Here is a 14240-nt window from a genome sequence, read left to right as displayed (position 1 = left end):
GTATTATTATAATTTATTATTACTATGGCCTTCTTTGTAATTGGGAGGGGGGGGCTATCTATCTCATCCATCCCCAAGTGGATGGATGGATGGATGCATCATACCTTCCATACATAATACATACATACATTATTACATACATACATACATACCGCATGAAGGGAAGAGGAAGAAGCAGCAGGAGAGGAAGCCACGGGGCGGGGGGGGGGGGGGGTCATCATCATCATCTTTCTACCTCTCTCTCTCTCTCTCTCTCTCTCTCTCTCTGGATGATGATGATGAATAGATAGATAGATAGCTATGTATATATATGTACATAGCCACGGGGGGGGGGGGTGGGGTTGGAGTCTGGTTGCGTTGTTCTACTATATACATACATACATACATACATACATACATACATACTGATACATACAGACTGATACATTCATGGCTTTCGAATTCTCTGCTCTGCAGCAGCAGCTTTCTCCATATCACACAACCTTCCTTCCTTCCTTAATTAATTAATTAATTGAGTGAGTGAGTGAGTGAGTGAGGCAGAATCCAAGCCAAGCCAAGCCAACCTTACCTTAATTTAAGCAAAAAAATATGACTTCTTCTTCTACAGGTTCATCACCTCTACAGCAAGGGCAAGGGCAAGGGCAAGGGCAAGAGCAAGAGCAAGAGCAAGAGCAAGAGCAAGAGCAAGAGCAAGAGCAAGTGCCCCCGTTCCCCCAATCCACTACCACTACCACTACCACCACCACCGTAACCTCCCCTTCATCTTCTTCTTCGCAACTGCTCGTCGCCCCTGCTCCCTTCTGCAACCCTAAAACCCAAAACCCTCAAAGCCCAAACCCCCCAAACCCTAATACTACAAATCCTAACCCTAAGGAGAAGGAGGCAGCTATGCAGGGTTCTTCTGATCAAAGTGTGGGACCTCCATCCAGCGCTTCGGTTCCAAAAGCAGAAGGAGGAGAACTGGAAGGAAAACCTTCTTCTTCTTCTTCTTCTTTGTCCACTAGTGTGGTGGAATCTCCTTCCAAGCCAAATGGCACCAGGATGGCTGCATGGAAGAGGCCGACTGATGTAATAAGTGATGCAAACACGCACACTAAACAAGCAAATGTGGCAGATTCATTTGGTCCTGTCATGGGGGGTGCGGTTGTATGGCCCTCCCTGGGTGACGCTTGTGCTGCTGCTAAATCCCCTGACGCTAAAGGAGCACCTTCCCCTTCCCCTTCCCCTTCTACTTCTCTAGATGAACATTCTAACTACCAGGTATTTATTAGTATCAAGGTTTCATATCTATTTCTTTTACTTTTCTTTATTTTATGGTTTTAAATCCAAAGATTTCTCGTTTTGCTTTCTAGGCAATGTTTACATAAAAGATCAATCGAAATAATCCCCATAATTTTGAAGTTTCACAAGCTACATTATCCTTTTTATGGTCTATTCTGAAATTGTTTTTTTTTTTTTTTTTTTGGCGAAATCTCATTAAAAGCTCATTCAAATAATTCATTTATTTTTTGATTTTCCTTTAGTTTTTGTTGCAACTCACTTGGGAACTCATTCAAATGTCAAAAATGTTTTTTTACCACTCATGTTACTTCTCCTAAGGTTTTCATAACAATGTTTTTTCTGCTTATTTACTGTTCTCTCTGCTGAATTTCTCATCTCAAAGCCCATTCAAATAGTGCATATCTTTCTCATGGTTTCTAAACCAAAGTTTTTATCGCCATCAAAATTTTATTTAAATATTTCATATATATTGTTAAATTTCTCCTCAAACTACTCAATACTGAACCAAATGATCGTTTTAGTATAATATCAAATTCTTTTGGTTGACATGAAAGCTCATTCCATAATCAAGGCCTTCTCTAGAATTCACTGCAAATCACTAGCTGAGATTGCATTTTTATCCATTTAGGGTTTGTAAGAAAGTATCGTTGTTTTCCTACACATAATTCTTACTTAAAATAGTTCATATATCTTCAGCTTCACTTTCTAATCGCCCTTACCAAAAAATTATTCTTTTAGGGGGGTTATGGGAAAATTCTTCTGCTTTTTCTGTTTTCTTTGCCAAAATTTACTTGAATGATCATTTATACTAACTAATCCTTAAATTCTTAAAATTCTTCAACTTATGTTATTGTTTTAGGAGTGATGAACTTTATTCTGCTTTTTTTTTTCATTTGCTGAATTCACTTGAAAGCTCATTCATGGGAATACCTTACAAATACCTGTTGTTTTCTTTATTTCCTCAAATGCCCCTCTGGTCAACAACCAAAAGAGGAACCATATTTTCTAATGAGTAATTATATGGTCAATTCATCCCATATTTCTCAATTATATGTGTATTTGAGAATTATAGGAGAAAGTTGTCCACTTTTCTCTCTTCTAAGGGATTTCCAAGGGCATTTAAGGAAATAAAGAAGAATTCAAGGCATTTGTAGAAATAAAGAAAAACTTTGGCTTTTGTGCAAATAAGAAAAAACTAAGACATTTGGGGAAACTCTATGTATATATTCCCAGTTTGGTGGCTCATATATATAGTCCAATAATGATTTATGTTTCTTTGCTGAATTTCAGTCGATAACTCATTCAAATTACCCGTGCTTACTCAAATTTTACGTCAAATATTTCTTGTGCTAGGTTTGCATTATCCTTTTTATAGGACGTACAATGTTTTTCAGCCAGTTTTTATCCCCAATTTCCACTCTATTCAAATACTCGTTATAGGTTTTAAATTTCACTTTGAATCTCTCTTAATGAGCTTACATTATGATTTTTATGTTTTATACGTTTTTTCCTGCTTTTCGTTGCTGAGTTTCACTTGAAACCTCATTCATAATCCACATGGTTTTAGTTTTATTCAATCATATTGTGGATTGATGTCAAGTGCTATTTTCTTTTGCTGAAGCCTGAATTTCAATAGACAGCTAATTCAGATAATATAGATTTCTTTAAATTGATTCCAATCAGATTTTGATGTGATGATGATGTCGTGATAGGCTTTCAAAGAGAATAATTGATGTCATTGAATGAAGAAAGAGATTGCTGGCAGAAATTTAACTTTAAGGGTCCTTCAAATTAGCCATATCTCTTGAAATTGATCAATAATTTTTGACGAATATATTTTTCTTGCTTTGCAGGGAACTCCAGTAGCCCCTGTATTGCATAGGGGTGGACTAAGCAGCGGTAGTAATGGTAGTAGCTCTCCGACTGGAAATAAACAAAAATCAGCAGCCAAGAGAGCTGTTTTTACTAATGGAATACTACCCACATCCCAAAACCCATCACCTGTTTTACCAGCTACTGTTGATAACAGCTTTCCTCTGGTTAATGTGGCACATAACACAAATCCAGATCAAAGAAAGGGATCAAGTGACATGGCAAACAAAGCTCCAGAAGTTGGAGGCAGTTATGAACATGCCCCTCCCTCTCTTAATCAAAGGGCAGATGGACCACCTTTCCCACACAACAATCTGAATCGTAGGAATATGGGACGAGAACAAGGGCGGGGTGGCCATGGCTGGCATCACGGAAATAAGAATTATGGAAATGCTAGGGATGTTGGATTACCATTCCAACAACAAAGAGTTGGTCCTCGCAACCTTCCTCGACCACCGTCACTTTTCTACAATACAAATGCAGGTTTCTTCCCCACGGCAGGGTTTCAAAGCAAGTCTCTTCTCAGTCCGCACAAGCTTAGTCTGTTGACTTTATCATTATTGTTGTATTAGGCTGATTTTGGACTCTTATGATTATTCAGATAATGTGATTTTGTGCCTGTGCAGATGCAACTCCAGGCATGTATTATTTACCACCTGGGGGTCCTGAGCATTTACATGGTGGACCTCCATTTTATGGTCCTCCTGGACCTCCTCCTCCAGGTGTCATGCTCAATGGTCCAGATTTTGCTTCTTTAAGGTCAATGCTGGCGAAGCAGATCGAATACTATTTCAGGTTAAATTTTATTTTGCCTTTAAGTAGCTTGTATCTATCTACGTTTTCTCCAACTTCAAAGGTAGCAAAACTCTTTATTATTGGCTTGGCAGTATAGAGAATTTATGCAGGGATATATATTTACGCTCAAATATGGATGAGCATGGTTTTATTCCAGTCACAGTGATTGCCAATTTTAATCGGGTATTTGTTTTTTGCTAAATGCACATTTACTTTATGGATATTTATTGGGAGGAGCAGTAGCCTTAATAAAAAAAATGTTAACCTCTATTCTAGGTCAAAAGGTTGACTCCCAATCCTGGGCTTATTTTGGACGTGCTGCAAAATTCTAGAGTTGTTGAAGTTCAGGTGAGCTATTTTAGAACCGAGTATTATAGAAGAGTTGAAACAGCTTGCTTACAGAGTATAATGTCTTGATAATGGACAGGGTGATAAAATACGCAAGAGGGAAGATTGGGTGAAATGGCTTCTTCCCCCAAGCCATTATGAGTCTACTGCCTCAGTTCCAAAAGAGAGAGATTCAAATTTGGGTCAAAATTCCTTGACTAATAATATCCATGACTGTTCTACTTCATCGGAAGAATCAAAAGAAGGATGGCCAATGAATGTGACGAGACTAGATGCAATCAATGATGGACAACCAGCATTGGGAAGGCATGAAACATCCACACCAATTGTAGCAAATACTATTATTAATAAAGTTGAGGTCAAAACTGATCCCGCTAAAGTTTCAGGAAGCCGGGATGTTAAGGTAACACATGCGAATGATGCAGAACTTGATAAGACATATGTGATGTTGATCCAATGCTCTATGATTAAAGGTGCAGGGGAGGGCTGGAACCACTGATACTGATAGCAGAACCAGATCAAAACAATGGAATAATGTATCCATGAATTCAAATGTGGCAATCAAAAGTCCCAGATCAAGAAGGGGGGGCTTATCTAATGCGTTTGCAAACAAAAGTTTGAATGATCAGGAAGAAGACACTTTTCAAATGGATGAGGAACTAGAATCAAATCGCTTGATGACCAAAGATCATTCTAACCAGTCAAAAAGGTATTTCTATTCTAACAAGCTATTTTTTCTTCATTTTTATCCTTGTTCAATTGAGTATGAACAATGTTGGTTGCCTTTACAGCCATAATGAGGATGATGATGACGACTCCGAAATGAATGATAGTTATGTGCAAAATCTTATCATCGTGACACAGGTGTAGCCCCGGTGATCAATGTAGATGCAAGGCCTGGTTTTTTTTATGTGTCTTCTTTAAATATTATGATTTTTATTTCTGAATGGACGGTGGAACTTCATTTTTGTTGTGACTGGAAAATTCAACATACCTAATTGTCCTTATGCTTATTAGAACAAACTAGAGCTCTTATGTTTTCTGCCAAGAAAGTTAAAGTTTCAGTTGCTCCTCTTCTTCTAAATCAAGGTTATACTTACGTTATGCAGTCTAACATTCAGCAAAGAATCTAAAATTATCCATCAGTTCTTAGCATTTTGCATTATTCTATACAGTCATATAAAGATACTCTGAAGCTGGAGATATTTAGCTACTATAGTTGCACAATTATGGGCTAAATAATACCCTAAAAGTCAAACATATCTAGGTTAGGTAATACAACTCAGAAACTTGAGCACATCTTTATTGAAAAGAAATATGTACATGTATTTGAGTCTGCTTGCACATCATACATTTGCAAATACTTGAAGTTACAATGCTTCAACTTACCTATATATTTTCTTAACTCTTTTTGGGGATGGCAGTCAATGAAGTATGGTGCTAGCCATGAAATTGGTCCTCACAATCAATCATATGCTTACTTATTTCTGTTTGTTGTTATTAAGAGGAACATGAAGATACTCCAGGTCTAATAAGAATTGTCATGCCATTATTTTTCATTAGTTTTGGGATCACGCTCATCCTCCTATGGGACAGCATGTGGCCACACAAGTGCACTATGCACCTGTTTGTGTGAGAACGCTTATCTTATGTTCATATTGCAGACCTATATTTTTCAAGTTGAAATGAAGAATTTTCCTTTCTAACTCTGGGATATTCAAGTTATGTTAGTCTTTTGGTTCTAGTCATGGGTTCGCAAAACAAGTTATAAAGTGTTCAGATAAGAGAACCATTCTACTCGGCAAGAGGATTCAGAATCCCTTAGGCCAAAGAAATGATTCATAGGTATAACATATGGAAAAGTTTCTCTTTTTGGTCTCGGACATATAATGTGAAATCTTTAGAGAATCTATTCTTTAGCCCTGATGGCATGGATGTCCTAGGTTTTGGCCATGTCATGCATGGTGAATGAAGTTCATTTTTTCTGCCTTTTTAGCGGATTACCATAATGGAAAAATCAGTGAACACATTATAGTTTGTTTGCATGGGCATGGGACATGCATATTTTCTTTCTTTTCTTTGTGAATTTACTATATATTTGTTCTTTCTTTTCGTAATTGAATTTATTTTGCTTTTGGGGTTCTCATTTCTTCTCTTCTCTTTTGAAGAATCATTCTATTGTAATAAGATATTATTAGCCAATCCATCTTTTCAAAGTTCTTCAGTGAATTTGACTTCATGAAATACTTTGTTTTATTCTATACTTCTGCTAGTTTTCTACATTATAAATGTTCTGTAAAGGATCTCCTTTCACTTAACTTTGGGGGTTTTCATGATTTTCATGCATTTAGTTACTACCTGTAAATGGGATACTATCAGCCAATCTATCTGTTCAAAGCTCCCTGCTGAATCTAGCTTCGTGAACATTTTGTTTCATTCCATACTTTTTGTAGCTGCTAAATTATTAATGTTCTATGAAGACCTCGTTTTGCATGACTTCGTGGGTAAGGCTCATTTCTTTAAATGAGGGATATGATTGTCTAGTCCATTAACATGTCATATAAGACCTCCTTTCCTAGAGCTTATCTTCTTGTGAATCCTGAGATGTAACTTTGTAATTATTTATCAGGTTTCTAGTCTGAATGAAAGGCCTGTTCTCTTGACAAATCAGTTGATTGTCTTGAGAAGCTGAAGCTCGTTTACAAACTCTATTTTTGTTTTTATGGATGTGTGATTTCAGACTCAACAAGGAAGGCGGGGATTTAAGAAAGGCCAAGATGGCAGTGATAATCAGCAGAAGGCAATTTCAGATGAACTTGCTACAGCTCTGAATGACGGACTTGTCTTCTATGAACAGGTATCTCTCCAAACATTTGATCATATAACTAATATGAAACCAAGAGATTTACTGCTATATTAGAAAACCGTTTATGCCAAATATGTAGGAACTGCACAAAAGTACCAAAACATCAAGTGTAGGAATCACCTCTATCCTAGAGGGCAAAGCTTCTGTAAACGTTCTTAAGACTGGGAGCAGCTTTTCCGAATCTGGGAGCTTTAAATCTACTATTGGCAGTGTGCCCAATGTCTCAAGTGGCCTTTCTGATGTGAATGGTCCAAGGCCTCGAAGGAGGCCTAACAAACTGAGTGGAAGCTTACGACTTTTTCCAGGTGGTCCCCATGAATCAACTCTTAAAGGTCGGCATAATAACCACAATGTTATCACCGAAAGCCCCCCCAACAGTGTGTCTGTTGGCTTCTTGTTTGGTGCAACTCCCCCAGACAATTCAAGGTTGGTAGACACCTTTTTCGCCACATCTAATCTTTATGCTTGGTATATTTGTGTTCATAACTTTCTATAATCTATCCAGCAACCTTTCTTCATCATATGGTTCAAGTTCTTTGCGTCTTGGATCATCACCACATGGGCTTCTGGTTGCTAGTGGCAGTGGTCAAGGCTGCAGTCCTCCAGTTGGTTCTTTGCCAAAATCTTTCCCTCAATTCCAGCATCCAAGTCATGCTCTACTTGAGGACAATGGTTTCAAGCAGCAACAGTAAATGATTTATTGAAACATTTTTTTCTATAATATTTTAATACTGTTTGCATGTTCTTTTGTAAAATTGTGAGGTTTTGGATAGCATATTAACTGGATCTCTGGGAGGATAGTCAGTGTCAAGTCTTCTCTCTATGATTTGCAACTGGTTGATGAGCTTCACATATTTGAATTGTTTGCATACGTTTTTGTCATATTCCATGACACATTTGGATGGTGATATCTGACCTACATTTTTTAAGCTGATTTTCAAGCATTTGATTTAGTCTTAATGGTTACATTCGATTTTTTGGAAAAAAGAAGGTTACATTTGATATTTATAATGATACACTTTTCTTAAAAGACCAAATTCTCCTGCCTGATTACAGTGTTATTAATATTTCAAATTATTTATATCTGTAAAGGATTCGTGTGCTTAAGTGTGGTATTATATTTCAGTGTTTTTTGTTCTGTAAAGGATTATTAATGTGTGTCGGAATTCACCTATGACCTTAACAGTTGTTTTGGCTAGTTGGTGTTTTTCTTAGAAGTTCTTTTGATTTGAAGCAACTTTATATGCTAGGTATGTGAAGTTTCATAAGCGCTGTTTGGCAGATCGGAAACGAGTTGGTGTTGGTCGCAGTGAGGTGAGGTTTTGGAAAATTAGTTTTTCCATTTCTATTTAGCTAGGAAGTCTTCATTTGTTTACTAGTTGCTTTTGGCCTATGGAAGGAGCTTTTGAAGTATGTCATTGTTTTCTAGCCACTTTCTTTTTCTGGGATCAGCATCTTTCCAATTAAATTGCCTTTGAGTGTGTAACTCAGTGGAAACATTGATCAGAAGAATACGGAAAGCCTGTTTTTGGGTTAGGATTATAAACTGGGCGTAAATTTGACCTTCTCACTTGGTCACATTGTTAGGTATTCATTTATTGTTTGGCCATGCAATAGTTGCTTCATATTGGGACCCAGGTGGGTGATTGAATTATGGACAGGTTAAATCTCTTGTTGCTTGTACTATGTATGGAGCTCTGGACCCAGTAAACAAAAATTTGAGATCAGAAGGTGAAGCAAATACATGTATTCGTTCTGTACAAATTACCTACATCCATAGACCAGAACATTCATAGGATCTTATGTTATCAGCTGACGTCACTTATGCTTCTGTGAAAATATATTAGCAGATAGAGTGAGCATGAAACATATAATTAAATTTACTAGATATAATTTCAGCATTTTGATACAATTTATTTTCAATGTTATTCATATTCAGACTAACCATCCATCCGTAATCAATCTGATTGTCCAAAATCCAGGAAGAAGAATTGATGATAGTAGTTAGAATGCTGAGTTGTCACTTCAGATTTATTTCACAAATCCAATCTAGTGAGAATTCAATATAAGAGTATAGTCCGTCCGTGGTTACCCAAGAATGAGAAGGCTTCTTAGCAGTCAACTACTATATATCATAAAAATTCTTTATAGATGACCTATTATGCATGGGTATGATCTCTCAGCTTACACTTCCAACCAAGAGGAAAAGAATCTGTCAATGATTTATCAACCAGGAAGAAATGCGCATAAAAAAAGTATAATTTCATTTATGACAGAAAAGCAAGTTGTGCTTAACAAGCCCCGTCCATTTTTCATCAAAATATAAGCTGTTATATATTATGAACTGGCTTGCGTTTCCTTATTCAATTATTCCATGGAATAGAAAATTTAATCATTCAAATCATGTAATTTATATTCAAACTGGATGGGCGGAATGCTTTTTCATCAATGCTTCAACTGAAGTTTGATTATGCTTGAATGTGAATGAGTCGCTAATGTCAGCTTTAGGGTAAAATCTTGTATTACTTGCTGATTCGTTTCTGTTAACATTTCTTTTTCCATGTACATTTTGCACTGCAGAACTGGAAGTGGGATGGAAATCAATGTTTGATTTGTCCAATTGATTATGTGCTGTTATTTTTATATAGGAGATGAACTCTCTATTTCGCTTTTGGTCTTACTTCCTGCGAACACATTATAATGCTTCAATGTACAAGGAGTTTAGGCGTTTGGCTGAGGAAGATGCAGCATCAAAATATAATTATGGGATGGAATGTTTATTTAGGTTCTACAGGTGATTTCCTAAGTAGAACTCTACTTTCAATTATGTGTAAGCTGTTTTTTCTGATCTTATTTGTTATCTTTGCCACTTATAAGGCAATACAATTGTTTTCAACCCACAGGCTATGGATTGTAAAGCCATTGTGCTAATTAACTATTAGCGTCGAGTGCTATTGACAATGAACATAGAATTTGACCATTGCATTAAACTTCCTTTGACCTTAGCTTTATAAAGCATAAGATTTAGCATTACACTATGTGTATAGGTCTATTTTTTAATAGAATTTATGGTGGATGTATAAAAACAATGTTTTCGTAACATGTTTTATCATGTGATGTCGTGTATTTTGAGCAGTTATGGCCTGGAAAAGAAATTCAAACAGAAGCTATACGATGATTTTGAGCGATTAACACTGGAAACATTTAAGAAAGGGAATCTCTATGGTCTTGAAAAGTACTGGTGAGTTGTGCTTCCCCGATGGCCATTTGTGAAATACACTAGCTATCTTTCAGTTGTTTCACTGAGCTTCAACATTGTGCCATTATAGGGCTTTCCATTTTTACCGGAAAGAGAAAGATGTTAGGCCCCTAAAGAAACACTCTGAATTAGAGAAGCTCCTCGATGAACAATTCTGCAGTCTAGAAGATTTCCAGAGAGCAAGAGAGAAAGAGGCATGTGGCAAGAAAGACTCAAGCACCGCAGTGTGTGGAGATCATCATATGGAACAAAGGAAAAATGAAGAAAGTTTGTCATCTTTCACTGATGTGGGGAGTTGCTCTGTACCTGTACAGTGAGCAAACAAGTTGGGAATGGGGTTAAAAAGAAAGGAAAGGAGAAAAGCAAAGGTATTTTGATTCCATATATGGTGCTTTTTAAAATTAATCCTTTTTAAGTAGGAGATATTGCGGCTTCTTTAATTCCGAGCTACTTTTTATTGGCTGAGATACTTTAGCCCAAACATGTAGGATAAGATGTCAGAATGTTGGTCAAATCAAATTGTTTTTAGTTGTCATGTCGACAATTTCTTATGTTGGCTGCATATGCCGAATATATACATATATGGGCATATCATTGTTTATAATGCTGTAAGGAAAGCCAACAACCAATCTTTTGAGAGATGTTATAAGATCAGAGAAAGAAAACCTCCACTGTTTTGGATTTTTTTTTGATAAGAAGTCTTGTAAATTATTTGACATTGTTACTTTCTTGAACACAATAATCCGTTGGTCTTTAATCCGTTTTGTGGCATGCAAAAAACTAGCTGTGGTTTTTTAATTTTACCTTTATTAGCTGTCAAATTTCAGATTTTAAACATTAGGAAAAAATAATTTCCTGAAATGTTTTTCCTATCTAGATCAAAGTTTTATGGTTTCGTAAGTATATTATGCATGCTAGTTTGTCTCCAAACTTTTCTTACCCTTAATGCTTTGTAATGATACTTTATCAGTCAATTGAATTGATGGCGATGAATTGCTAGCTGGTCTATTGTTCGTTTGATGATTCGCCTAGTAAGAATCTAGTAGCAACCTGAATGTTGAAGATTGTTCTTATGCGGTATGCAGCCTTGGGACCACAGTTTGGTGGATCATGAGCAAGATGGCTGAATCTGGGAAGTTCTGTACCATTTATCGTAAGTGTGATTAAATGTCAACTAGGAAGTCTTACCACCGAGCTTGCTTTGCGGTGAGTTTCGGCTGTGAAGCAAAGTACGTTGATGTGATGTTATCCGTGTGGACGGTGAAGTGCCTCCCCATCAAGTAATGTCTCCATGTATGAAGACAATGGATGATGGCCGCCATCTCCTTTTCATGGGTGGGGTATCGCATCTCTCGATCCATGAGCTTCAAATGTTTTTAACTACTACTTTCTAGCACATGCTAGTATATCCTACATTGCGTTGAAGAAACTTTTTTGAGAATTTTTTCAAGCGTGAGGGGCTGAGTTTTTTCATGTGTCGAGTCAATTTTCTTCGGTTTTGATTGAACTTTTCATAGCAAAGAAAAGTGGCTCAAATTTTCTTGATTAGTATTTCTTTATGAGAGTTCTAGTAATCGACTGTGAGTGAACACATCATGATTATTGATGTCTCTGATTATTGGTGCCCATGATGTCCATAAATGGAGACCCTTAAAAGATTTCTCACAATTATTTGTTCGTTGAATGGGTGCTTGAACCATGGGCCACTTCATTAGGTTTAGGTTAAGCCTTCCTGACCTTGTTGGCTTCACATATTAGATTTAGGCTAAGCCACTCATCCTTGTCTGTAGCAAAACATGCTGCTAGATGCGTCTGATGTGATGTGAGAATAAGCCAAAGTAATCTCTAAAGATTCTGATGAAACTGGAATGGGAAGTATGCAAAGAAACTACATCCTAGTCTTTGAGTCTCAGCATCATGGATAATGCTATGGAGACACTCATTTCTGGTATAATCGTCCAAAGTCTAACACGTTCATTTCTGGTATGATTGTCCAAAGTTGCATATTAGACATGGAATGATAGGGTACCATTCATGCATGAATGATAGGGTGGATAGATATTGGATTCTTCTTGCATTAAGTATTGGATAAAGCTCCATACCTCTTTAGTGACTAGTTCAAGGTCAGTCTAGGTTGTGACTTCTTTTGAGTTTAAAGCAACATCATTCGATAAGTGTTTAAAACATGCATGTGAAATTATAGTTGTACACAATTTATAAATGTGCTTAAAACATGCATGTGAAATTAGAGTTGCAATGTACAATGTATAAATGTGCTAAGTCTAGAGAATGAGTCCAATGGTTACCGTTTTTGTTTATAGAGCATTTTTGCTTAATGCCACCCACTTCTCATTGCAAAACTTTCTAGGCTTGTTTAGTTAGCGGCCATTTATGTTTTTATTTTGCAACTTTTTGATAATATTGGAAGGCGAATATAGAATTTTAGAAACTGGAAGGCGAAAATAGAATTGGTGTGAAGGGCTTTTTGAAGTTGTGGATTACACATGGGAAGAACCAATAGACAAATTGTTAGAAGAATGGAAAACATGGAAGGCTTGAGATAAAAGGTCATGCTTGGAAATCTTACTATACATAGAGCACAAGCAAGGAGATATTATCGGAAGAGTCCCCATAGTTGTTGCAAATTGGGCCAAGCTCAAAGAGTTGTACAAGCCACATGATGGTACAACTAAGTTACATTATACATATATTAGGTGCATTATTCATTATGTGTGTGACGCAGGAAGAGGAAGATGTTTCTACCTTCCTAGCTACTTGGGAGGAAGCCATGGATGATGCTATTACAACCGACCACCTCATCCCAAAAGATATAAAGCTAGGCTCGATACTAAACAAACTTCCTGAATTGTGGGGAACATTAACTACCATGAATAACAACATTAAATCACTTTTAGAGTTACTTACAAAGAATCTTCATGAGGACATTCGGTGACAAAAGAAAGTGACAAATCAGCCAATGGCAATGGGTCCTTCAATCAACAAAATTAGCCAACAAATTGACAACGACATAAATCTCGGAAAGCCAAAGCCCCTGAGTCAAACAAATCAAGTAACAAGAATGATGGGTAGAGAACTCATACACATGCCACTCAACAAAGTGGAAGCTTCAAGGTGACATGTATTAAAGATGATATGTGGAAGAATATGTGCGAACCTGCAAGGTGATGTCAAGCAAACAACGTGTACAAGACAACGAAGTAGAATGTGCACAATATAAAGGAAAGTAAGAAGCAAGAGAACTCAGATGAATCTAATGGAAACTTGTTATCCTCTTCTGTAACTTTCTATCACAATGTTACATTTGGGCTTATGTATATTCAAGCCCTAACTTGAGAACGTGTTCACACTTGAGGATACAATTAGGAACGAGTTGGCCTTTTATTGCAACAAAATCCCCCGTAAAAGGGCCACTCTTCCTATGTATACAAGTAATAGGGGTTCTCTCCCCCATGAACCTAGATTACAATTTTAATATGTAGTTACAATTGTATACATACAAGGCAATCAACATTCAACCGAATCTGCAGAGGTAAAGACGGGATGTAGCCTAACTCGACTAGTCATTTGGATTGTATGTCGTCCAGGTTGGCTTGTCTGAGTCGATTGGATCGATTGGTTTGTGGGTTGTTTTGTGCCTAAATCAGCTCGTTCGTTTGTTCGAATCGGCTCATGTCCGATTTTCACTCTAGGCCTTTAGTCGATTGTCTACTCCCTGTACATGCTCGTTCCTGTGCTCCTCGTTGGATTCTCGATTTGTCTTCAGCTTCTTAGCATTCTGATTCTTTGGATTTTGCCTTT

The 14240-nt window shown here is 37.0% G+C and overlaps 1 protein-coding gene across 2 annotated transcripts; it reads left to right on the top strand.

Moving 5' to 3' along the window:
• Positions 1–573: 573 nt before the first annotated feature.
• LARP1A (LA RNA-binding protein) lies at positions 574–11178 on the top strand. 2 transcript variants are annotated; one of them, XM_087333800.1, is made up of 15 exons: positions 574–1260; positions 3135–3663; positions 3780–3948; positions 4041–4131; positions 4225–4296; positions 4376–4699; positions 4776–5005; positions 5088–5160; positions 7037–7153; positions 7242–7588; positions 7668–7850; positions 8413–8476; positions 9811–9956; positions 10299–10403; positions 10492–11178. In XM_087333800.1, exons 1-15 carry the CDS (start codon positions 589–591, stop codon positions 10736–10738), a joined length of 3369 nt encoding a protein of 1122 aa, XP_087189926.1. In that variant the 5' UTR covers positions 574–588; the 3' UTR covers positions 10739–11178. The 2 variants fall into 2 exon arrangements, with proteins under 2 accessions (XP_087189926.1, XP_087189925.1); XM_087333799.1 differs by having other exon boundaries at positions 4770–5005.
• The last annotated feature ends 3062 nt before the right edge of the window (positions 11179–14240 follow it).

The sequence above is a fragment of the Azolla caroliniana genome, unplaced genomic scaffold (genome assembly GCF_043228905.1).
Source record: "Azolla caroliniana isolate FFs.n. ecotype wild unplaced genomic scaffold, voAzoCaro1.0.p SCAF_18, whole genome shotgun sequence".
NCBI lineage: Eukaryota > Viridiplantae > Streptophyta > Polypodiopsida > Salviniales > Salviniaceae > Azolla > Azolla caroliniana.
The sequence above is the reverse complement of the archived record's forward strand: the minus strand, read 5'-3'. Positions and strand labels throughout refer to the sequence as shown.